We start from the raw sequence: 26290 nt of genomic DNA on the forward strand, positions 1-26290 counted from the left end.
AGGGAGAGGCCCACATCCCAACATGGCCGTCACCCACCTGCCAGCTCTCGGGCCCGTTGCCCAAGACTCTGAATCTCTTGACTATGGAGAGCATCGTCCCTCCTCCCAAGGGCTCCGGCATCCCGTGTCTCCACCTGTCCTCACCAGACACAAAAGCAGGGCCATGTCCACGAGAGGCTGTACAGCAGAGGTGCAACATTCTGACACTCTTGGCCTGGAGTCAAGGAGCCTGGGCTGGAATTCTGGCTCTGCCACTTACCAAGTGTGTCACTTGGAGCCATCAACTTATCTGCGCCTTAGTAAGTGGAGGGTGGGAGTAGTGTCTACTTCCATTTTCCTGTGGAGAGTAAATGAGATGATACAGTCATTCAGCAACTACTTCTGGAGCTCCCATTGTGTGCCAGGCATTGTTCTAGGCCTTGGATACATCAGGGCCCCAAACTGATGAAGACGTTTTGCCTTGTTCCTTGTGGAGCTTACGTTCCTGTTGTGCACGCAGCCCTGCGTCTGGCATTCAGTGCCTCCACAGTTGCTCTCCCCGTGCTGCTGAGAAGGGGCCCTCGGCAGTAACAGGAAACGTCGTTCTTTGTTTCCGTCAGTTAAGTAACTGAAGGGGACAGGTAGGCTGCCCAGACGGTGCTGGGTCCCGGTGTCACTGCAGAGACTTGAGTAAGGCTTGGTTCATGCTCTCATAAAGTTTATAATCCCAGTGAGGAGACGTAACCTGAGATTTTTTTTTAATAGTACAAAGAAGGCATAACATAAGCAAATGAGAAACGGAGGTGGTGGCGGAGCCTGGGGTTACCAGCGTGGGAGGCGAGTTCATTCTGGTCAGGGGAGTGCCATGAGGACAGAGAGACATGATTTGGCAAGGCAGCCGCTGGGAGCTTGCCCAGTGTCACTTCCCTGTCCTCCGTCCCTGCCAGTGGAACTCTGCTTGTGTCCAAGTAACTTTTCCTCCGCCCACGCAGCAGGGCAGGTGAGCCTGGTCTCTGCTCCTGGCTGGGGTGAGGCCTGTGGCTGGTGTCAGCTGCACACACTGATCCATGTCTGGCCAGCGAGGACTCCGGGAACCAGCATTCAGCCAGTAAGACCTGGGAGAAAGGTTGGGGGGGGAGAGGGTTCTAGAAAAGCTTCCTCTGCATCCTGGAAGCGTTGCAGGTGCCTTGACGCCAGGCTGCGGCGGGAAAGCTGTCCAGGATGGCTGTGGAGCAAGGGACACGGATGGGCAGAGCTGAGAGCTGAGAACCTCCCTCCCTCTGAGCTTCTTTTGATGTGAGATCACAGGTTTCCTAGTTGGGGAAGCCAGTCTTAGTCTAGCTTTCCTGTTACCTGCAGCCCAAAGCATCCAAACTAATAAGATCAGGAGTGGTGAAAACACAGATTTGGCAGGACCCAAAAGCCTCCCTTCTAGACTGTTCCACCTGTTCTGTCTCTAGGAAGAATAAGGATCCCTGGAGACCTAGGAGTCCTCCTTGGCTCCACACATTCCCTCTCCCTGAACACCCATCAGTTTTTTCCTATTTCATCTCCTTCATGGTTCTGGAATCTCTCTTCTCCCTCCTCCCTTCACTAGCACCACTTTTGTTTCAAGGTCTGCCATCGCTTTCTTGAAATAGTATTAGCATTGCGTCCTAACTTGTCCCTCCCTCCACGCTGCCTCTCTCCGTTCATTCTAATGTGTCTAACTGCTGCCGCAGTGAGCTTTCTAAGAGGGAAGGATGACCATGAGTGTCTTGATTTTTTAAAAAAGCCAGTTGTCCTATTAACAACCTTAAGGCAATGTGAAAAACTTCAGTTATGCTTCTGGCTTCCTGGCCTCTCCCCACCCATCCCATATGGCCCCGGCCTCTGCCCCAGACTCTCCCCTGTAGCTCCAGCAAGCTTCGGGCAGCTCTGGGGCCTGTGTCGGCCCTTCTGCTGGAGGCTCCCTCCCTCCAGCCGTGGCCCCTCGGCCTCCAGGGCTCTGTTGAGCTGTTGTTCCTCCTAAGCAGAGTGCAGGCGTCTGGACTTCCCTGTTACAGCACGTGGCACCGTGTCCAATTTTCTGTTTACTTGCTCTTGAATAAATAATAGGTAGACCAGTGAAAACTTTGGCAAGATTCTGGGCCATGATACCAGTTTGTGACCTTGGATGTGAGCTCATTTGACATTAAATCATTCTATTTGAGTGACACACAATTGCCCAGGTGGCCATGGAACATGCCTTATTGTTAAGGAACAGTAATTAACAGTGTTTTCCTCGTTATTGATTTGGGAAAAGTATGATGCTGTATCGAGGCCAGGGACGCGCTCCTACATCCCATCCATTCCGCCTGGCACCTGTGCCTTCTCGCCCTCTCAAAGCAAACAAGGACAGTGGGAGAAGCAAACAGGCGGGGTCATGGTGAAATGGAACCGCCCACACTAGCCCGGTCACAAGCTGACCATGCGATTACCTCAGACATCTCCCCAAGTCCTCTTGCTGCTCCCACTGTGGGCCACGTCCTGCGCTGCATGGTGGGGCCCCCTCATGGCAGTCCCGTGTCATCAGCGTCTGAACCAGAACGATGCACACAGAGCACGGGGGAGAGTCAGGCCGGCTTAGCAAAGGCAGGCATTTCAAAACAGGGGAGGGCATTTCCAGCAGGGGTTGCAGCCTGTGCTAACACATGGCTATTTGGGGGGGCCCTCATGCATGGCATCTGTGGTGACAAGACCGGTGCTGGGAGCAAAGCTGCCATTGCAGCATGAAGGATCTTAGGAGCCACATTCGGAGTTTGGGATTTATCCTGTGGCCAGGGAGTGTCTCCAGCAGGTTTGTTATGGTGGGGGCAGGAGGAGAGGCAGATGTGACCGCTCTGAGTTCTGAAAATCACGTGAGAAGCAAGCGCAGTGGGACGGGGTCAGGGCGGGCACAGAGAGGCTGTGGCTGCACCGTCATGGCGTTTGTCGCTTCCCCTCTATCGTTGCAAGGATTGGTTTGGTTGTAATGGACAGAAAGACATTACGGTCATTCAAAAAGTGAAACACCTTCTGTTCTAAGGTGTTTGTTATTTTCAGATTAACTGATTCCTCTGTGTGCCCTTGAGGGTTCTAGAGATTTCTCATCGTGTAAACCAAATGTCACATAAAGAAATAGTCCTTCTTTGTGCCTGAAATTGAAATCTGAAGCCTAAGTTTTCCACTTGAAATATTTCACATCACTCAAATGTCTCATCAAAAGGTCTTCAATCGGGCCACAAAAATGCTACAGCAAGAGATATGTAACAAATCTGAAAGTACGGGGACAGAAGCCTTAAAGACGAGCCAATGTAATTGGAAGCTGTGGATTGCAGCATATTCACTCAGTCCCGGAACCAGGTGATTCTGCTTTAAAAGCCAGCGTGTCCCAGTCCAGCACCCCTGGTAAACAGTCAGGGCCTACATTTTGAGATGCCCGATGGCCTCAAGAAAAATTCCTGTTTCCAGCATTTCGTCTGGAGTCCCTACTTGCCCAAGATCAGCTATTTATTCGATATGTAACTGCTAAAGTACTCTCTGCCTATGAATGGCTGAAATAGATGTTTATCTAGTGCATATAGTTTTGAAATGGTTTTTCTGGAAGACTAGACCAAAATGTCCTCAAACTCATCATACTATACACTTATAATGGGCAAATTTTGTTGTAAGTTTCACCTTAAGAAAGCTGGGAGTGTGTATGTGCAAATGATGTTCTCTTTTGAGGAGCCTCAAGTGGCCATCCTGATATTAGTTGTCTTCATCTGTATGCTCACCTGTAGGATGGAGATGAAAACTCCTGCCCCCAGGCAGTGTGTGGCAGTGTCCATGAAACCACCTGTTCCTGCCCAGGGTGGACTCTCAAACAGCCGGGACCCAACATTGGTGCAGAGACATTAGAAAGACATCTTTCCTCCCTAAGAAATTTTCAAAGACTGCTTGGAGCCGTGCACATCGATAAATGTTTCTCTGTGTGTGAATCTGGCCCACCTATTTTCACACCTGTGTTTGGTGGGACAGTTTATCACGTGTTCTCCATCTCATGGCCTGAGAACCATGGGACACTTGGGATCAATAGATCACAGTGCACCAGGGCTCATTTCATCTCTGCCAGCCCCACCGTTCATAGCTCACCACTGGAGCCTCGGATGCAGGTGTCACCTGGATCACAGCTTCTAACATGGTGCTGAAACCAAAGCCCCATAGATACCTGGGGACTAACTGAACACAGCAGATATCCCACGTAAGATGAATTCTCTCTGGCCACACAGGTTAACAAGAAAATTTTGTCTCAGGAGAAGAGGCTGGCAGTCTGTCTTCACAATGAGACGGTACACAGCAGGGGCCGGGAGGACGCAGCGTGGGCGGCAAGGTGCATGCAGACGGTGTTCTCTGTCTGGCCCCATTTCTCCCAGACATCAAGTGCTCTTCTCCTGCCTCATTTATTTTCCATATGTAAAATTTATATCCACAATCCTGCTTTTCTTGATAGATTGAGGAAGGCATATTTTTTTATATTTTTGCCTTTCAGGAGACCCCCAGGAGCTCTGATATTTTGCTTTTGGGAGTATAAATTGGTCCACACACTTAGGAAAACTATTTGGCATTGCACACTAAAACTGATCATCCACATATCTTACCACCTAGCAATCTGCAGGATATATCCATGAGAAATGTTTTACATGCGCATATCAAAGACATGGACAGATGTGTTCACAACACTGATAGCCAAAAGCTAGAAACAACCCAAAATGTCCATCCATAGTAGAATGAACAGGTAGCCGTGGTACGGAACGCAATGGAACCCCCCGCACAGCGAGCACCAGCATGCTCTAGGTGCCGCAGCCACGCGCGTGGGTCTCACAAGCCCAGTGTCGAACGAAGGAAGCCAGGCAGGGAGAGAGCACATGCGTACTGTGTGATTTCATTCACATGAAGTTCAGAAGCCGGCCAGACTCGTCTTCGGCGTTTCCCTTTGGGTGAGGGTAGTGAGTGGGAGGAACACAAGGGTTGCCTCTGGGGCTCTGGGAATGTTCTAGTGTTTATTTAGATGATGGTTATGGGATGTGCCCACTTGGGTGGAAATCCCTTGTGCTGTCTGCTTATGATTTGGTTAGAACCTCCAATATAATTTTTCTAACTTATAGATATTTTTTAAATTGAGAAATAACCATAAAACTCACCTTTTAAAGTACACAATCCAGCCATATTTAGTGTATTCACAAGTGTGTGTAGCTCTCACCACTGGCAGGTGACAAAGCATTCTCACTGCTCCTGTACCCGTTGAGTCATTCCCCATTTCCCCTCCCCCAGCCTCTGGCAGCCACAAATCTACTTTCTGTCTCTATGGATTTGCCTATTCTGGACATTTAAATAAATAGATTCATACAATCTGTGGCCTTTTGTGTCTGGCTTAATACACTTAGCATAATCTCTCTGAGATTCATCCAGGTTCATCCATATGAAGTGCACGTATCAGCACTTTGTTCCTTTTATGGCTAAATCATATTCCATTGTATGGATAGACCACATTTTGTTTATCCATCTATCAGTTGATGGACATTTGGGGCATGCACTTTTTGGCTATTATAAATAATGCTGCAGTGAACATTCATGTACATTTTTGTGTTTTCAATTTTCTCTGATACACCTGGTAGTAGTAATAGAAGTGGTAGGAATGGATGTCCCTGTCTTGTTCCTGATCTTAGGAGGAAAGTGGCCTTTGTCAGGTAGGTTGAAGTTCTCTTCTACTCCTAGTATGTTGAATGTTTTTAACATGAAAAGATATTATATTTTGTCAAATGCTTTTTCTGTGTCCATTGAAATTATAATGTGGTTTTGTCCCTTATTCTATTTATTTGGTGTGTTAAATTGATTTCATATGTTAAACAAACCTTGCATTCCTGGAATGAATCCCACTTGGTCATGGCTTATAATCCTTTTTATGTGTTGCTGGATTAAGTTGGTATTTTGTTGAGGAAACTTCTATATTCATAAGGGATATTGGCCTGCAATTTTCTTTTCTTGTGACATCTTCTGCGAGCTTTGATATCAAGGAAATTCTGGCCTCATAGAATGTAGTTGGAAGGTGTTTCTTCCTCTTCTATTTTTCTTCTTTAAATGATTGGTAGAATTCACCCAGGAGGTCACTGGGGCCTAGACTTTTCTTTCAGGGAAGTTTTTATTACTTATTCAATTTTTGTATTTGTTATAGGTTTATTCAGACTTTCTATTTCTACTTGAGTCAGTTTAAGTAGTTTGTATCTTTCTAGGAATTTGTCCTTTTCGTTTAGATTACCTAAATGGTTAGCATGCACTTGTTCATATTATTTCCTTATTATCCTTTTTATTTCTGTAAGGTTGGCAGTGGTGCCCCTCGTTTATTCTTCATGTTAATAATTCGAGTTCTCTCTCTCTCTTCTCTCTGTTTGGGATGCCCATTAAACATATATTGGTACACTTGACGTTGTCCTGTAGATCTCTGGGGTTTTGTTTATATTTCTTCAATCTTTTTCTTTCTGTTCTTCAGACTGGAGAATTTCCATTGATCCATCTTCAAGTTTACTGATTATTATGTCATCCCACATTACTGTGGGGCCCATCTAGTGAATATTTCATTTTCGTTATTTTTCTTTTCAACCATAGAATTTCCAGATAATCAAAAGCTTCCAGCATCTGCTGCTGATCCAGGTGGACAACACGTGCAATTTTTGTATCACTTTAATAAGACACTTTTTTTAGTTCCCTCCAAAGTGCCTAAGGGAGGTGAGCTTTGAGAGTAACATTCTTTAATTATGTTATTTGGTTTCTCAACATGTGGAGGTGAAGAATTACTTGACAGTCTTATAAAGCGATGTACATTTTTATATCAAAAATTATTTAAATTTTTTTGTTAGCTTCTTTCTTAATTTGAAGTAAGATGGTGGTGTGTCCGTCGGGTGATGACACAGATAAGACTCTTTGGCACCCGGCATAAGTACTCTCCATTACTGGTCTACCTGGGGGCTCCAGGTTTTGTTCACTCTTGACCCCTCGGGCTATGCCACGTCCGTGTCTCCCAGAACTTTGCACTTGGTGGCTGGTAAAGCTGGCGGTACTGTGAGGGTGACAGAGGAAGCCGTGGAGTGCTGTGACTCAGGCCACACCTTGTCCACGCCCTCTGAGTTGAGGAGCCCTGTATATCACTTCCTAAATGATGAAAAGGAACCCCTACTCTAAAAACTTCTTCCTTTCTTTCAATTTTACAACTACAGTTTCATTTGTTCCGTTTAAATTGGTGGATTTTTTTGCTCTGTTATTCCATAGTGTGGCTGAGTTACCACATGCTTCACCGAGAGAAGATTTTCATGGCGAAGGAGCATATAAAGCCCTCGATAGCTAAAGAGGCATGTGTGGGAGGAAAAGAGTTCAAAAAGGTAGGCTTTTAGAATTATTTTCATGGGCATCAACATTTTATAGACTATCCTAAGACAGACTTTTAGCTCAAAGTTTGCTCTGTCACCTTAATCTTTTCCATCTGTAAATCTGGGACACCTGCCTTCTCCACCCTCATGACCTCTCGCCCCCTACCCAGAAAGGGCATAACCCAGCACTAATTCTGTCGGCACCAAGGACCACACTGTCATTACAGTTTGGGGACACTGGAGGTACCTGCTTTGCTCTAAGAAAACGAGTTGAAGAAATATTTCAAGTGCTTTTACCAATATTAAAATATATTTACTATGTTAAGAGTTTATATAAATACAAAAAATAGGCAAAAATATCGTAAAAATATTAAAAAATAAGTAGCATCACTTCACACCCACTAGGTGGGTATCGTCAAAAAGACAGATCATAACAAGTGGTGCTGAGGATGTTGAGGAATTGGAATCCTTACCTGCTGCTGGTGGGAGCATAGAATGGTGTAGCTGCTTTGGAAAACAGTGGGGCAGCTCCTCCGATGATTAACGTGGAGTTGATCCTGTTCACATGAGCCAGCAATTCCACTCCTGGGCACATACAGAAACGAAAACACGTCCACACAAAAGCCTATACGCAAAGGTTCATAGCAGCATCATTCATAATTGCCAAAAAGTTGGGAAGAATCCAAATGTCCATCCACTGACAAATGGATAAACCAAATATGGGCTGTCCACACAATGGGAGAGTGTTAGGCCATAAAAAAGAATGAAGTACTGACACGTGCTACAGCAGGTATGAACCTTGAAAATATTACGCTACATGAAAGAAGCCAGACACAAACAACCTCATACTGTATGATTTCATTTATATGAAATGTCCAGAATATACAACTCCACAGAGACAGAAAGTAGATTTGTGGTTGCTAGTTCTTGGGTCAGAAACAGGGTGACAGCTAATGGAAATGGGGTTTCTGTTTGGAATGATAAAAATGTTCTAAAATTGATTGCAGTGATGGTTGCACAACTCTGAATGTACTAACAGCTATTGAATTGCATACTTTAAATGGGTGCATTGTATGGTACGTGAATTATATCTCAATAACAACATTACCAAAAAAAAAAAGAAAAAAACAACATGACCACAGAGGCCAGCATCTCTCCAGACACTATGGTGAAGAATTTGAAAACTACTTAATTCCCTCTGGAGCTCATTCAACCCAGAGTTGCTGGAACTCAATCGCTCTGCCATCTCTCCCCCAGTTCTCTAAAATTCCAGAGAATCCTGTCAGTCCAGGAAGCATCTAATCCAAGGGCCTATGAACCACCCCCACCCCAAGCCCACTTCGGAATACCCTGGACTGCTGATGTTATGGTTGTTGTTGCAGTTCCTTGCAAAATTATATACGTATATTTAAAATATTTTGTCTGATAAACAACATATATTTATTGAGCATTTAGTGAGCACCAGACACTGGACTTCCAACTGAGGACACAAAAGGGACCCAAACAACGTTGAGCATTTGTCATAGTGATCAGGCATCAACAGTGACAATCATCTCTCTCCTTCGTGGTAAACCTAATACTGCAATCAGCTTCTGTAGTACCCTGGAAGCTTTGTGAAGAAGGTAACCAGAGTCTTACAACATAAATCACTCATTTGACAAGAGAGGAAAATGAGACCCAGCAAGGGAAGGTGACTGCCCAAGGTCACTGTGGGCGATGCCAATGAGGCAGCCAGAAACTCTCTGGAATAGACCCTGAGGCTCCTGAAGCCACATGTGTGTACCCCTGCCTGACCCGCGGAAGATGCTTAGGAAAGGCTCTGTTGTCGCCCTTGGCTTTTCTTCTTACTTCCTAGAATGAACATCACGAGTCCACCTCCCATCCCGAGCTCGTCCCGCCCCAGTCTCCAGCCAGTGCCCGCACAACCAAGGCAGCCACTGTCTTGCTTCAAGAAAGTTTGATCAGATATTAACACATATGGACAAAGTCATTTTGGAACTTTCTAAAGAGAGGCATGTTAAAAAAGAGGGAATCATCTTACATTTTTATGTATTTCCCACGTTGCCCAACAAGGCTGTTTGTGCAGAATAGATCCTCGGCAGCGGTGGGCAGGGCAGTGCAACTGAGAGACAGCACGGCCTGTGAGCCAGGCAGCCATGGGGGTGAGACCCCACCGTGCCATGGCAGAACTGCGCGACGAATCCAAGCCCCTCCTCTCTGGCAGCACCCATTTCCCAGCTGCAAAATGGGATCCTTACAGCCATGTCCCTGAAATGCAGGGGTGCTGGAAGGGTTGGACGTACTGTGTTCACAGCCTTTGACACAGAGTAGCTGCTCAACTGATGGTAGCTATTTCCATGATATTTGCTTAAGGCTTTCAGGAGACCAATTAATTAGTGGGTCTCAGCCTTTTTTGTCTCTTTTGCTGGGATTTTGTCAGCTAGCTAGAAAGTAAAAGAAACCGAAGAAAGCAAGAAGAGTTCTTTATACGTCCTACATGATTAATATTGAGGACACAATTACATTTTCACACAGTTTGTATTTAAGATACCTCCTCAAACGGCCCAACTGACTTATGAGCTGAAGGAGGGTGAACCGTGGAGTCTGCCTTCGAGGCAGCAGGGCTTGAAGTCAAAGGCAGAGAGAACGGTCCCCACGCTGCCACTTACAAGGGTTGCAAGCAGAGTGCCAGGACTAGGAACATTAAGGATCCTAAATAATGTTTTCACCCATAGGGATGATCAGAAAATCCCCCGTCGCAGGTAGACTGTAGAAATACCCCAGGCAATGCCACTAGTACCTGTTTGCTTTTTCTTACCATCTTATGTTTTATAAATGGAGCCACTGCGTCAGTCGCTTTTAGTTGTGTCTTACTCAGCTCAGGCTATATAACAAAATACCACAGACCAGTGGCTTCAACAACAGACATTGATCTCTCACAGCTCTAGAGCCTTGAAGTCCAAGACCAGGCTGCCGGCATGGTTGGGTTCTGGCTTGCGGACAGCCACCTCCTCGTGGTGTCCTCACATGGAGGACAGAGGGAGTTCTCAGGTGTCCCTTCTTGTACGGGCACCAGTCCCAGCCTCCCCTCTCATGGCCTAGTCACCTCCCACAGGCCCTGCCTCCTGACACCACCACGTGGGGTAGGGCCTCACCTGTGGATTCGGGGTGGGGAGGACGCAGTTCCAGCCACAGCAGTTTGCTTACTTTGTCTCTGACAGTGTTTATCATGTGCAAATACTCACGCACTGATATCAGGGAAATTAATTGTAAATGTCAATATTTCCTCTTTTCTCCACTACCCGAGTCAGCTTGGGGTGACCTGCACTAGCCAAGGTGTGCAGAATATCAGTCCACAGCCGTTTCCACTCGCTTCTAAGCAGTGTGCTTTGGGCGGGGAGGGGGAGCTTAGATTTGAATCCCAGCTAAGTGCCTGGAGCTCCTGTGAATGACCTGACAAAGCCAGCGCTGGAGCAGGAAGAGCAGGAGAGCAGCACGTTCTCCGTAGCCGCTGTCCCCCAGAGTTAGGGTCTACACCATCTCCTCCGTCAAGGTTCCTGGGCCAGCGCAGGGCAGGGACAGAGCAGCCATAGAGCTCCTGAGCTGTGCTTGCCGTGGACCCACCGCTGCCTTCGAATCCTGCTTCTCCCACCTCCCGGCCGCATGACCTGCGCTAACCGAACCAACCTCCACGCGCCACAGTTTCTTCCTCCATAAAATACGGGCACTAATGCTCCCTGGGATAAGACGGGCAAACGGTGACACTGACACTGAATTAAGCCAGCTGAGGGATAAACGGGGGCTCATTACATCCTTCTCTCTCTTTTTGTGTAGGTTTGAAACGTTCCAAAATAAAAATGTAAAAAAAAAAGAAAGAAAGAATGCTCCCGGATAATAATACTCCCAGCGTTATGGTGAGGAAGGAACTAAATGAGATGATGCATGTGCCGTGTTCGTCACAGGGCCCGCACACAGTGAGTGTGTGATAAGTATTAACAATACTACTAAGGGAATTAAGATTCAGAACTAGATTTGAAAGCAAAATCTGCCAAATAAGTTGTAATTTAAGTTAGTTTGGTCCTCCCAGTAAAGCTATTGTATCTAGCAATGTTACTGTATCTTTCCCGGTCGTGTAGATGCTATAACTAGGACGTGATAGTTTGGAACAGGGAGGGGAAACATTGAGTCCTCCAGGAACCACTCCCCTGTTCCTGGGTTTAGTCCGTTAATGTCCCGAGGACATGGGGTTATGTGCCAAGGCATCTACGTTTGGCTCCAAAGTGCTGGGAATGAATTTGAGCTGCTTGCCGGTTCTCCTCCTCCTATATGCCAGATGCCCGGCAGCATGTTTTCCTTTTTATTTTTTTCCGAATCATACAGGAGACAAGTCATCATATTTTATACCCCACCCCGCTAATCCCCCATCTGCCATTTCTCAGACTCTCTCTTGTCAAACAGATGGCTGTGGGTCCCCCTTGTAATTTCAGTTCCTCGGGTTCACCCCTTCACCACCAGCATCTCCACGGAGGTTCTCGTTGCTTTGTGTCTGACTTCGATTCCATTGCCCTCGGAGATGGAGTGAAAAGGTCTTTAGAGCCAAGCAATTTGAAAGACAGAGCTGGAGAAAATGACACTCTGTTACCCCAAAAATGTGCAAGCCCCTTTTCAAGGCCACATGTACTATGGCACCTTTGGCCATTTAAGAGCTTCAGTGAGCAGAAAACAATGAAAGGTCTGGGTTGAAGACAAACAGCTACCCTCATTACCACGAACATTTGCTTCTCCCCCAGTAGTTTGCATAACAACGGTTCTCTGAGGCCCAGCGACAGTTCTGTTCATCCAGGACCAGAGGCCACTTCTGTCCATTCGCTTCCTAGAATGCGCCCTCCTCAAACCTGCGAATGTGGCTTGTTTGGGAAAAGGGTTTTGCAGACGGAATTCAGTCGAGGATCTTGAGATGAGCTCATCCTGGGCTGGGGAGGCCCCACATGCAGTGACGAAGCCCTTATAAGGGAAGAGGAGGAGAGGACACACAGAGGAGGAGGCCAGGTGAAGACAGAGGCGAAGGTGGGAGTGACTCTGCCACGAGCCAAGGGTCACCTGGAGCCACCAGAAGCTGGAAGAGACAAGCAGGGATTCTCCCCGAGAGCTCTGGAGGGAGCACGCTGTTGACACCTTGGGTTTGGACGTCTGGCCCCCAGACCTGTGAGAGGACAGAACCCTGTTAGTGTCAGCCTCCAAGGTCATGGGGATTTGCTATGACGGCCACAAGCAGTGAGCACGGAGGGCTGAGGGCAAAGGCTGCGGTGAGGAGAGGCAGACTCCATGTCACCCCGAGTCCAGGTGGAGGATGGAGAAGCCCCAAGTCTGTCACCCTATGGGGGAGAAGCAGCATTTGCCTCAAGACTACTGAGAAGCCTGCTGCGCCCGCCTGCAGGGAGTCCAGCTCGGTGCTTGTGGACAGAGCTGGGGAGGCTGCGTCTCTCCCAGGTTCCCAGGGCTGCTGCTGCCGGCCCCACGGCCACACTTTGAGAACCACCGGTCCAGAACAAGGTGTTCCAGAGGCCTACGATTCCAGCGTTCTCAGGCTCAGCAGCCGAAATACCAGACCACAGAGGATATTTGCTCTAAAGAAATGATCTCTAGCTCCAGTTCCACCCCAGGCTCATCTGACGCAGAACTACAACTATGAAGCTGCTTCCGGACCTCCCAGACAGGTTGTTTCCCTTCAGCCAATGGTGCATTTCTCCACCTGATGAGGTCCCTCTGCTGGCAGCCCCGTGCCCGCAGGTGACACCCACTGCTCCCCTGTGCGTATCAAGTGAGCAACAATTTGAGCAGGTTTCTTGCTCCGCAGGCCACTGAAGAAAGCCCGAGAAGGGCAAGTCCGGCTGCCTCTGGGGAAGAGGGGCCTTTTCTCCCCACACACCACTGTCTTCCAGAAAGCTGCCTGGGAGACTGGCTCCGACGCACAGGGTAACCGAGACAGATGGGGGACACGCGCAGTGTGGGGGGTGTGCGCAGTGTGGGGGGCACATGCAGTGTGGGGGGCACGCGCAGTGTGGGGGACACATGCAGTGTGGGGGGCACGCGCAGTGTGGGGTACGCACAGTGTGGGGGACACGCACAGTATGGGGGACACGCACAGTGTGGGGGACGCACGCACTGCACTGTTGCTAAGGAAAGACTCTGACACACCCTGCACGGTGCGTGAGCCTTGAGGGCAGGTCCGAGCCACTCCACTGGCCCGAGGGAGCCGCAGTCGTCACAGCCACAGACGCAGACAGGAGGATGGAGCTGCCGGGGGCTGGTGGGGCAGACAGTGCGAGCTGTTGTTCAGTGGGGACAGGGCTTCCGTGTGGGAAGATGACAAAGCTCTGGAGACGGATGGTGGCGATGGTTGCGCAACACAGAGAACGTGCTGGACGCCGCTGACCCGTGCAGACAGCAGAGCAGGTTAAGATGGTTCCAGATGACAGTTCGTGTGTGTCACCAGGATTTTTGACAAAGGCAGTAGAAACTCACCTTCATTTTCCTTTTTAGTGTTTCAGTGTGCAGGACACAAACCCCCCAGATCAGAAAATGGAAGATAAACACTGTATGGTTGTTTTGTTTCTGTTATTCTTAAAGAAAGGAAGTGTGGAATTGTCCAGCAATGCTCTCAAAGTTTCCCCCTCCAAGTAAAGCCACGCAGCAGACTGAGGAGCGTTCCACCCGGTTTGCAATCCTTGCCCAGAACTGCCGTGTGTTGGGCCGCAGGGGTCCCCAGAGCAGCAGCAGCAGCATCACTTCAGGCCTGTCAGAAATGCAAATTCTCGGGTCCCAACCGCGACCTACTGCGTCAGCAAATCCGGGGCTGGGGCTGGGGATCGGGGTTTTAACCAGCCCTGCCGGTGACTGATGGGCTCACAGGGGGGAATCCCTGGCCCGCCCCCCACCGCGTGCCTCTGCCCGCCCCGCAAGGGCCTGAGGTGGCAGGGGACAGGTGTCCCCTGCAGGGGCTCAGGCAGGATAACCTCTGCTCCCTGCAACTCTGCCACCTCCGAGGGTGGAGCCGGGCCCGCCCCGCCTTGCACACTTCCAGCCGCACAGGTAGAGCTGGGCAGAGCCTGGAAACCAGGTCGGAGGAGCGACAGCTTTGTAAGAAGTCCTCCCGCCCTGCTCCTCTTCGCCGGTCCCAGGGAGCCCCAGAGCCGCCAGCATGGGTAAGCGCGGCCGGCGCGGGTAACGCAGGGAAGCGCTGGAGGCCTGGGGCGCAGTGACCGCGGGGGAACATGCTGGTCCCGCTGCCACCTGCGGCTGGCGAGGAGGGAGGAGGGGAGAGGGGTGGCACCGCGGGGGGATACTTTGCGGCGGTGGCGGGAACCGGGGCAACCCAGACAGGCCTTGGGGGGGTCGCGGGGGGCAGGCGGACAGTCTGGGGAAGTTGCAGGGCAGGGCACCTGATGTCCCTTCCTGGGTGGTCACCGCGCCCCGCAGATGCCCAGACTTCCAGCTTTCAATCACCTTGACCTGCCGGCATGCTGGGGACTGTTGGTCCTCGTGTTCCCACGCTGCTGGCTACAGTATGCTGGGAGCTGCACCCACGCAGGGTGACAGTAGGATGGGCAAAACCTCCGTCGTCTGTCTTCGGGGTGCTGGGTGGCTGCCTTTGCATTTCTCTTGCCACTCACTGGCTGGCAAGGTGACCCTGAAGTTCTGGAGGGAGTCCTTGTCCAAGAGGCGTTGTGGCCCCTGTCTTTGTGACAGTTCTGCACTGTCCTTGGGGTTAACCTGAGAGAAGCTACAGACGGGTTGAATGGCGGGTTCTCATGCGGGTGGAGCGTGAGCAGGACAGCTAGGACACAGCCTGACGCCTGCCTTGCTTCAGAGTTAACAAGGCTCTTGAATTAATGCAGACCCAGGCAGACGCAGTGTAGACCTAGAGAACCAGAGACCAGCCCAGCCCTCTTCTTTCTTAAAGATGGGGAAACTGAGTCAAGTGGCTCCCCGAAAGTTGTGCCGTGGGAGGACCCAGACCAGCACTTTGCTGCTGACGTGGCCACATGGTTGAGGAAGGGGAGCTGAGCTTGGCCTGCCTGCATTTATATTCCAGTTCTAACTCTCTCGACCCCTGTGATCTTGCTTCAGTAAAGTAAGCTCTTTGGGGGCCTCGACTTTCCCAGCCATTAGGCAGAGAGGCCGGCGGCTGCCTCACGGTTGCCGTGGGGAGGAGCGTGTCCGTGCTCAGCACCACGCTGGTGTGGAACCACTCACTGGTTGGAGATAGAAGGAGTGTGTGGTTCACACTTTGGACTTTTAATTATGGCTAATAGTGCTCGTACCAGAAAGACCTGCAACTTCCCTCTTGGGTGGAGGCTGTCAGCAGAGTGTATCCAACAGAGTTCAGCTCCTCAGGTGGCTTCCTGGGCTGGGGTTCTGGGTCCCACCCACACATAAGCAATCACTTGTCACTCCGTGTAACTTTTCTGGGAGGTGCTCTGAAGTATGTGTATGGGTCTTCAGATGCCAAGTCCCTGCGTAGCATCCATGTGGAGCTGGAACCCCTGACTGTGCTTAGTATCTAACAGACAGTTGAAATCGGGGTAGTGGTCAAAGGCATAGCCTGGTTGTGAGCTTCTGAAGTTCAGTTCTACGTGGATTGATGCTTTCTAGTTACCAGTTGAGGTTTTTGGCAACTAAGATTGGCATAGCATGTGAATAGCAACAAAAGTTTGATTTTTGCTGAAGTCTTAACTATTAAATATCAAGTGAAAAAAAAATTTTTTTAATGTTTTTTAAGAAAAAAAAGTAGTAGTAACTTCCCCTCTTACAAATAGATCTTTGGTGCTTAGATTGTACCAAGATTGTTTCAGATGCCCTGGTGACTGAAGGGGACACTTGGAACGCTTGGTAAACAAGGCAGGAAGCAAAGATGACACGATTCTCAGAGAAACGAGACCACGTGCCACTGTGTAACTGGACAAATTTTCACACTAGGTGCTTTAACCGTCCCAGGGAATCAAGCGGCAGAAGTTCTGAATGAATAGGAAAGCAGGGGGTGAGACGAGATTCTGAACTGAACCACTGAGGTGTTTATTAGACTTGATGACATAAACCATGTGCATCCAAACAATAAACGGGATAAACAGAAAGTTGCTTTGGGTGTGGCAGGGCCCAGCTAGACCTGGCTGCAGTGTCTTGTTGAGGTCGTGAAACGCACACCCTTTGCTGGAAAGCAGGGCTTGACAACCTTTTCTGGAGAGTGCCGCGTGCTAGACACTTTGGGCCCTGGGGCCATATGGTCTCTGTGGCCATTTCTCAACTCTGTTGTCTAAAGCAGCCACTGACAACACATAGACACATGGACAGAGCTGTTTCAACAAAATTTTACTTGTCGACCTTGACATTTGAATTTTATATAATTTTCATGGGCCACGAAGTAGTCTTTAAAACTTTTCTTTTTTCAATGTTTAAAACTGCAGATCCATTCTTAGCTGGCTAGCGGTACACACACAGGCTGAGGGGGGACTTGGCCTGGGCAGTGGTTTGCCAGCCCTTGCTTTATTTTTATTTATTTTTTGTTTATTTTGAGACAGGGTCTCGCTCTGTTGCCCAGGCTAGAGTGCCGTGGCATCTCACAGCAACCTCAAACTCCTGGGCTCAAGCAATCTGCCTCAGCCTCCCCAGTAGCTGGGACTACAGGCATGTGCCACTATGCCCAGCTAACTTTTTTCTATATATTTTAGTTATCCAGATAATTTCTATTTTTTTTTTAGTAGAGACGGGAGGTCTCGCTCTTGCTCAGCCTGGTCTCGAACTCCTGACCTTGAGCAATCCTCCCACCTTGGCCTCCCAGAGTGCTAGGATTACAGGCGTGAGCCACCGCGCCCGGCCCTTGCTTTAAAGCACTGTGTGCTTCTCAGAGTCAGGGAGGAGAGGAGGCTGTGGTCCCAGGAGCTGTCTGGTTCAGTTGGGTCTCTGAATGGCGGAGAACTTCTTACTGGACTGGGAGAAGCCTTAGTGAGGACAGAACAGCCTGTGAGGGCTTTGTAGGGCGGGGGATGCTTTTGCTGAAGGTTTTGCTATTTGGTCTCTTTCCCCTCACCCCACCTCACTCTCTTTTCCAAAACTCAGCAATGTCTACACTAAATTCATTCTGAAAATTAGGTTTGGGGCTTCAAGTTCTATGAAGGAAGGTCCTGTTTCTGTCTGCCATGGCCTCCAGGTTGATTTGAGAAATTCATTCACTTAATGAAGGATATTTTATTATTAACATATTCCTGCCCCTCCCGCTCTCAGCCCCTGGCCGGCCTTGCATGGGATTCTGATGGGTTTTTCCAAGTCAGCTGCTTGCCTGAGTGTAGAACAATGGACTAGCCTTGAAGGTACCTCACATCGGGCCATTTGAAGTTCTCTCCTCTCCCTGTAAGCTCTTGGGTCAACCAAGAGCAATGTTGAAGTACCAGGGAAACTGGTGTTCCCACTGCCAGCCCTGAGTGTACAGCAGGAAGCTGAGGCCGCCCCATAGGAAAGGCAGCCTTTGGCAGAGGACCTTTGGGAAATCTGCCTTCTTCCTGGCCAGCAGCAAAAAGAGAGAACTTCTGACACTGAGCTCTTTTGGCTGATACTAAGTCAGTGGTTTAAAACTTGAGCACACGTGGGGCTCACCCGAGGGAGGGCTTACCTGAGGGAGGGCTTACCCCGAGGGAGGGCTTACCCGAGGGAGGGCTTACCCGAGGGAGGGCTTACCCGAGGGAGGGCTTACCCCAAGCGGTGGCTGGGCCCCACCCCTGCAGCGTCTGGCTCGGGAGGTCTGGGGCAGAGCTCAAGGGTTTGCATCTGGACAAGTCCCTGGGTGCTGCTGACACACTTTGAGAACCGCAGTTCTAAATGACTCTAAATGACAGGGCTCCCTTTGGCTGGACCCTTGCCCATGTCCACATGTTCCTGCTGTGCGCTAAAATTAGATTGTGGCAAGATCTAGTACAGGCTGGCCCCTGGCTTGCCCATGTGGGTGCATGTCCAGGACGATGGAACTTTGGCTAAATGAGTCGGTGGAATTTGAATATCAGCCTGCCGTGCTGTGGGAGAACACAGGGAGAGCAGAAAGGAAGGGGAGTGAGAAATCAGTGTGGTCCGGTTGGCTGCCCGGGGTGAACCTGAGTCACTGATTTACTCAGGTGCTTATTTCCCATGTGAGAGTATAAAATAATCCCACCTTGAAGAAACTCATGTCCCCAGGGGGCAGGGACATAGAGCCGTTAACATCACTTTTATGGGTGCGGTAAAGGAGGCACCATGAGGTCAGTGAAAGCAGCCATGAGCCGTGTTTGGTCAAAGCCGAAGGGTCTGCAGCTCTGGATGTCATGCTACGTCTGTGCATGCCCTTCATGCCTCTGCTCGTGTCCCGAGTAGATTATGCAATTTCTTGTTTCCTTGGATTTTTTGATTAATAGTTGTCCTATTGCCCTTTGAGTTACTGAGCCAGCCCATGGAGAGCAGGGAACAGACAGAGCGCTTCCTCTCCCGGCTGGTCCGGCTACCAGGAAACTTCACTAGCGAGAGGGACGGGGCGGTGTGACATGGACCCATGGAGCTGGGACCGCCCAGCCAGCCTTATTCCCCTGTCTTGATCGGGGAAGCTCTGGGACACAATCGCATCTTGCTTCTGTCCCTTGCAGGAGAAAAAGCGGGTAGGTGTTCCAGGTGAGCTGATAAGGAAATAGAAACAAGGGTGAGGTCTGAGGAGCGTCCCGCATCCTTCCGTGGTGATGGTGAAAGAATAAGAACAATATTGCTGGGAGATGAGTTGAGAGGTGTTGACTCATCACACTGGGGTTGCACCAGAAGGAACCCAGGAATCGCTGTTTTGTATCTTTGTGCCTTGGTCTCAGAAGCTGGAATCTGTCACTGAGGAAACTGGCCGGGGCCCTCCCGTGGGTTTGAGGTGAAGGGGGCTGAGGCAGATGGTCCGGGCCAGGCCTCTGCTGGCAGCACCTATTGGTTTGGGGACGTGGTGTGAGTGGGCACGGAGTTAAAGGCCAGACTCAGTGGTTAGTAAGTGGCACAGCTGAGCGGAAGAGGGACAGGGTCTTGTACAGAGACTTAAAAAGGAGGAAGGTCTAGTTCCTCCCAGTGTGCCTCAACTGGAACCCGCCCAAAGCCCCCCACGGGCTCTGACAGCTGTCTCTCTCCTTGGAGAGAGGGTTTGGAGTCACCCATTCACTGGGTGAGGGTATGTGACAACAACACATGCTCCTAAGGAAATTTTGGTTCAAGGAGTGGACTGAAGACTAGAAAATTCATAAAATGTACTTACATAAGAATGCCCTGTAAAAGTTCTCAAACTAAGCATTTAAAATTTCCACAATCTGCCTCAAGCGACGAGATTTTACTATAAGCTCTGTTAGGACATAGCAGACACTTGTCCATTGGAGGTGTTCTTGGGGAAATAAGCCTTTTTTCCATTCACTGAAAACACATAAACTCAGGTGGTGTATGAATTTCCTGTGGTCACCGCAACAAAAATACCACAAACTGGGTGTTTTAAAACAAGCGTGGAGTATTCTCTCTCGGTCCGCGAGGCTGGGAGTCCAGCATCAAGGTGGGGCAGGGCCACGCTCCCTCTGAGGGCTCTCGGGGAGAAGCTGTTCCAGGCCTTTCTCTGAGCTTCTGGTGTCGCCAGCAGTCCTTGGCGTTCCTTGGCCTGTGGCAGTGTCCCTCCATCTCTGCTTCCATCGTCACAGGGCCGTCTCTGCCTGCCTGTCTCTGTGTCTCTTCTCTTAAGGACACCGCACATGTTGGATCAGGGCCAGCCTACCCCAGTGTGACCTCCTGTCAACTAATCACATCTGCAACAACACTATTTCCAAATGAAGTCACATTCAGAGATCCTAGGAAGGACGTGAATGTGTGGGGACACTACTGAACCCCCCACATGGTAACAGAGAATGTTCTCTCTGAAGTGTGTACATGACCTATATATGACTCTAGGCAGAAAACATTGGCAGAGTGTCACGGTGACTCCATTGCAGCCTGAGTGCTCAGCTCAGCTGCCAGTGGTGACCAGTGTCTTCCCCAGTGTGTCAGATGTGTTTTCTGGTCATAGCTCAAATCAATTTGAAAGAATCCATTTAGTAACAGAATTGATATGTTGAAAACATGCCTCATGTATAACATTAGATTCATCCAGATCTCAGACTTCCAGCCTCCAGAACTGTGAGAGAACACGTTTCTATTGCGAAATCAAAAGCACCCAAAGTAATATATTAATAGTAGACACAGGTAATTTACCTCAAATTAATTGTAAAAATTATGTTTACAGTATGTTGATGATGTACTATGTGTCTGTGGATAAAGCTCCCAGGCAATCTTTATACATAACATTTAACTTTTCCTTTTTTAAGAACATAGCTGGTTCATCTGTGCACACTCATTTTAAAATTATAAGAGAAGACTGGAAAAATCAAGTCACCCAACAAATCTATGGAGATTGGTAGCTAATACCTAATACAATTTAAAATACCCATAATATTTTAAAAGCATTCTATTTCTGGAACTTTCTTACAGATACGGTCATAATAGGAATGAGGCATGTACAACCTATAAATCACATGGGCAGAAAGCTTGCATTCTGTACATAGTTTGTAGCCTAACCTTATACTTATCATGATGTAAGGCATTTTTTGTGGTCATGATTTATCACATAAAAGTCGAACAATCCTTATGTGTAAAAGTTAGGGTCATTAACTTAATTGCCTCGGAAACAATGTCCCCCAAAGACCAGGAGACTGGTTCCTTTTAATTTAGCGGCACTTGTGTGTCTTTGGCACTGTTTTCTCCTGTGACAATATACAGGGTCATGGGGGCCGGTGCTGACAGACCAGCCTCTGTTGACGCTGGGGGTGTGCGCTGGCATCCCCCCGAGGCTGAGAGCCGCTTCCTTCATGTGCTCTCTTCTTCTCCCCTTCCAGGGCCTGCTCTGAGGAAGGGTCTCTCTTCTCTTTAACCTGAGGATGTGTTTGTTTATTCACTCTTTAAAGGAACAAAGGGTATTGTTCCAGAATAAAAATATTCAGGTGCAGATAAAGGAAATAACTGGGAGAGCAAAGGTTTCTCTTCACACCCAGGAAAATCGTCTCGCCTGAGTGCCTGTTTCCTGCCCCTACCTGAAGCAGAACTGTCTGTTCTGCACAGCAGCATGTTAGCTCGGGGCCCTCTCTGGCCCAGCCGGCCTTTCGCTGCAGTGGGGAGCAGGTGGGAACAGTCTCTGAGCGTGTCCGAAGGTGGGCAGATCTGGGGCCTGCAGACGGATCATTTCTTTCTGAACAAGAACAGGAATGTTCTTATCTGTGATTATGGGAACAAAATGCCAAAAGTCATAGACAGATTACACAACTATTAAAGGGCAGCCATTTCAGGCCTCTTGAGCCTATGGTTTTAGACAGTCATGTGTAGAAACCTTTTTAAAAGGTGGGAGAATATCTGTAACCGGAAGCAATAAGTCGTGCACTGCAGATGGCCCCTGTTATGGTTCAGTTGTGTCCCCTGCAAAATTCATATGTTGAAGCCAGAACCCCCAGTAGCTTAGAGTGCGCCCTTGCTTATTTGGGACTAGGGTTGTTGCAGGTGAGGCTATAGTAAGGTGGGGGGAGTCCAAATCCACTATGACTCGTGTCCTTAGAAAAAGAGGAAATTTGGGCACAGACTCATACCCAGGGACAAGGCCAGGTGAAGCTGGTGGCAGAGATCGAGGTGATGTTCCTACAATCCAAGGAACGCCAGGGAAGGCCAGCAACGCACCAGCTGGGGGAGAGGCCAGGGACAGATCCTCCCTCACGGGCTCTGGGGGAACCAACCCTGCCGACGCCTTGGTCTCAGACGTCCAGCCCCAGAACTGTGAGACGACACATTCCATTGTTTTGAGCCAGAGTCACAGTGGCTGGGGGGAGCTGGAGTACCGCAGGGGCCTGCCATCCCCTTGAGTTCCAAGGCATCTGCCAGGACTCACATCAGCTGCCATCAAGCCTAAGCCTTGCCTGGTGGCCTGTGAGCCACATCCCTGGGGCTGAGCTGTTCCCTACGGCAGCGTCCTGCCAAGTCACTTAATGGAGCCACATTCTCCCGGTTTCCCCACATTTCTCGTTTCCTGCTGCTGGGGTGTAGTTGACTTTCTTAGTTCTCGATGGACTGATAACTCATTTGCTTGTAGCAGTGGTGCAGGAAAGGCACCCAGCGGCTTGATGGAAGTGGCATTCTGACAACCACACAGCGGCATGTTCTGTGTTTACGTCACCACTTGTCAGTGTGGCAGGGGGAGGAGGGGCTGTGGAAAGGGAGGCTGTTTCTCTGAAGAACAGTTGAGGACGGGCAGGGCCCTCCCTGCCCGCAGGTGTGCCGCTGTGTCCTCATGGCTGTCCCAGCACGAGGACCCCCGTGAGCTGGAATGCAGCCCACCCTGTTTGCCAAGCAATGCCAACACCCAGGGACACCTTGCCAGCATCCGGCCTAAAAGGTCATGTTTTTCTAACGCATGCCAAAGTGCCATATGGTCTAGCAGAGACCCCGAGGGTGGGAAACGTGGCAAAACATTCAAATTTAAGAAGGGAAAAAAATCATCTTGCTAAGAAACAGCTGCAAAAAGAGCCTCTCCAGAAACAAGGACTTTGGGTTGCAGGACCTGAACTTTAGAATAAGCCGACCTGACTGTGATGGTGGAAGAGCCCATTTAAGGAAAGAAAAGCACTTTTCATCGCTTGATCAAAGTTTATCTATTTTGGGAAAAAAAGAGATCAAAGCTAGTGTGGGACACCGGCACCCTCAGCCTCCTCTGTCCGGCCCCTCCCACGCCCTCCCCAGAGCAGTCACAGGTAAGCCTGGTGCAGAGCCTGCTGGCCTCTTTCTAAAGTGACACGCACTGTATATTCTTTTTTTTTTTTATTTCAGCATATTATGGGGGTACAAAAGTTTAGGTTATGTATATTGCCCATGTCCCCACCCGAGTCAGAGCTTCAAGCGTGTCCATCCCCCAGACAGTGCACACCGCACTCATCATGTAGGTATGCACCCATCCCTCCCCCACATCTGTCCGACACCCAATTGGTGTTATTCCCAAATGTGCACTTGGTGATGATCAGGGAAACCAGTTTGCTGGTGAGTACATGTGGTGCTTATTTTTCCATTCTTGGGATACTTCACTTAGTAGAATGGGTTCCAGCTCTTTCCAGGAGAACGTAAGAGATTCTCTATCACACTGTAGATTCTTAAAAAAAAAAAAAAAAAGAGCGAGTGAGAGACATACATGGGGCTCTGTGACACTTCTCAGAAGCAGAACAACCCGTGCTGTCGGGACAGCTGTGAAGGGTCTGACGGGACCTGAGAGGGCAGGGGGAGCCCACATAGCATGTGGAGTTCTGAAAGGGCTGATGTGGAGAAAGAGTGGGGACAAGGCACGTGGCGGGGCTGCTGGCTGGAGCAGCACGGAGCCAGGGTCACAGGCTGAAGGGCCTTGAGTGCCGGCCAAGGGGTAGGGCCAGCCTACAGGAAGGGGAGAGCGTGCATAGCTTGAAAGCAGGGTCGTCCCCTGGGGGGTGCTCACATCGGTGGTGTGGACAGTAGACAGACCCGGTGAGACAGGGCGTCTGCAGTCACGGCGGCCCTGGTGAATGATGAGACGGAGCTAAGGAAACTGGAACGGAGGACAGAGCAGGAGTTCACCTGGACAGGAGTCCCACTAGCAAGCACCACCCTGCCCCAGGCGCATCTCTTTGTCAGCTCTCTGGCACTGCTTCGGAGCTGTGGCCCCTTAACTCTCCCTGGCCGCCTCGCAGTGCACACTGTAGTATCCTGCATTTGCAAATTCGGTGCTTGCCACTGTGGCTTGCATTTGAGAAGACTGACTTTGCTCTGGTCACACCACCTTCATCCCTGTGGCCTGAGTTCACAGGGTGACATCACCAGGCCCTTCTGCTTCTGGTCAATGTGAGGGACCCGAGAGGAGCTGCCTCTTCTTGGAGGGCCACCTCCTCGCCCCTGCCAGGGTCCCCACAGAAAATTCTTGTCCGTGCTCTAAGTCAGGCCATTCTGAACATCCATCCACACTCAGTGAAGAATCTACCCAGTTGTCTTCCTGAGATGCAGTAAATAACAAACCCTATTTTTTTCGTGTAGATTCAATCTTATTAACCAACCTGCAAAGAAGGTGGCAGCATCTCTAGGTGAAGGAGTGGGGGCCCAGGGGTTCAGGACTCGGATCAAGGCCACATGGTGAGGAAGACGGTCTCTGTGCTGAGGTTCGACCTCCTTGTGCCAAAGCCCGTGTCTTTCCATGAACCAGATGCAGGAGTGATATTGAGAGATTCTCTCTGTAACTCAAAAGCCACTTTTGCCATTAGCGAGGCCAAGCTGAGTTCTTGCAGGGGCCATTGCCTTCCCAGGGGTTCTGGTGGAACCTGCTTTGTCATTCACTTCACTCCTGCCTTACAAAACCATTGTCAGAGCAAGGAACAGAGCTTCGATTCTGCCAAATCCAGTTTAAAAAGCAGATATCAGGTATGCATTTCTAAGCTGCTAGGTAGAAAAATGTGGCTTCAGAAAAAAAAAGAAGAAGATTTTGCCAACAAATAAAATTTGGTAGGAAATTTGAGCCTTAGTTATATGTAAACTGTGATTAAAGATCTCTAGTTATGGAGTTTGAGACAAACCCATGTGTATTAGTCACCTAGTACTGCTGTAACAAAATACCCCAAACTTAGTGGCCTAAAACAATGTCATCTTACAGTTCTTGAGGGCAGAAGTCCAGATCAATTGCACTGGGCTAAAGTCAAGCTGTCCGCAGGGCTGTGTCTGCATCTGCAGGCTCTAGGGGAGAGTCTGTGTCCTTGCCTTTGCTCGCTTGTCCCAGCTGCCGCATTCCTCAGCGTATGGGCCCTTCCAGTCCAGGGGTCACTCCCTTGCTCCCACTTTCACATCTGTTCCTTTGGCTCTTTTTTTTCTTTTTTCTTTTTTTTTTGTTCTGAGACAGGGTCTTGCTCTGTCACCCGGGATAGAGTGCAGCACAATTGTAGCACAATCACAACTCACTGCAGTCTCAAACTCCTGGGCTTCAGCGATCCTCCTGCCTCAGCCTCCTGAGTACCTGGGATTAAAGGCATGTGCCACCATGCCTGGCTAAGTTTTCTATATTTTGTAGAAATGGGGTCTGTTGCTCAGGCTGATCTCAAACTCCTAACATTGAGCAATCCTCCCACCTTGGCCTCCCAAAGTGCTAGGATTACAGGCGTGAGCCACCATGCCCGGCCCCTTTTTTAGGGCTCTATGATGATATTGGGTCCCCCCGGATCATCCAGGATAAACTCCCCATCTCAAGGTCCTCAGTCCTGTCTGCAAAGTCCCTTTTGCCATGGAAGGGAACACACCCATGAGTTCCAGAGATTGGGACATGACATCTCTGGGTGACCACTACTCTGCTTACCCCACCTTGCCACTTCAGCAATATATTCCTAAGACATCTCTGGAAACTTCCATCATCCCCTCAGTTTGGCTCTGGATGGTGACAGGAAACAGTTTTCTCTGCCTAAAGGTGAGGGCTTCTCTCTCAGACCCCAGCTAAACACCTTGATCCTTCCAGCTTCCCCAGTCCACCTCCCAGAAAAGCATCTCTACACCATCCACAGTAATAAAATGGCAGAGGTAGAGTTTCTTTTCCTAAATGGTCCCAAATAAGGACCATGCTTTGTACAAATAGTAGGAAATACATCAATGGGGAGATTTCATTAAGTCGTGGGAAGGGGTGGGATCCTTGTTTTCTCCTGTTTTCTTTGGCTCCTCAACCCCTACCACAAGTCAGAAATCATAGAAAGCCATAATATGCACTTACTCTGTTCAATTCTGTAGCCAAAAGAAATGCAAAACCACTGCTAGGCTTA

At 49.4% G+C, this 26290-nt stretch overlaps 1 protein-coding gene across 4 annotated transcripts in view; it reads left to right on the top strand.

Moving 5' to 3' along the window:
* The first annotated feature begins 896 nt into the window (after positions 1-896).
* Positions 897-26290, top strand: part of SLC15A1 (solute carrier family 15 member 1) — a 55903-nt gene continuing 30509 nt past the window's right edge. The window contains exons 1-2 of one of the 4 annotated variants that reach the window (XM_045567102.1): positions 897-1087; positions 7285-7394. In XM_045567102.1, the coding sequence (XP_045423058.1) occupies position 1087; positions 7285-7394 (111 nt within the window). In that variant the 5' untranslated portion in view covers positions 897-1086. Of the gene's footprint in view, positions 1088-7284; positions 7395-14535; positions 14588-26290 lie in introns of those variants that run through there. The other 3 variants (XM_045567105.1, XM_045567103.1, XM_045567104.1) reach the window with 3 other exon arrangements.

Source organism: Lemur catta, chromosome 13 (genome assembly GCF_020740605.2).
Source record: "Lemur catta isolate mLemCat1 chromosome 13, mLemCat1.pri, whole genome shotgun sequence".
Classification (NCBI taxonomy): Eukaryota; Metazoa; Chordata; class Mammalia; order Primates; family Lemuridae; genus Lemur; species Lemur catta.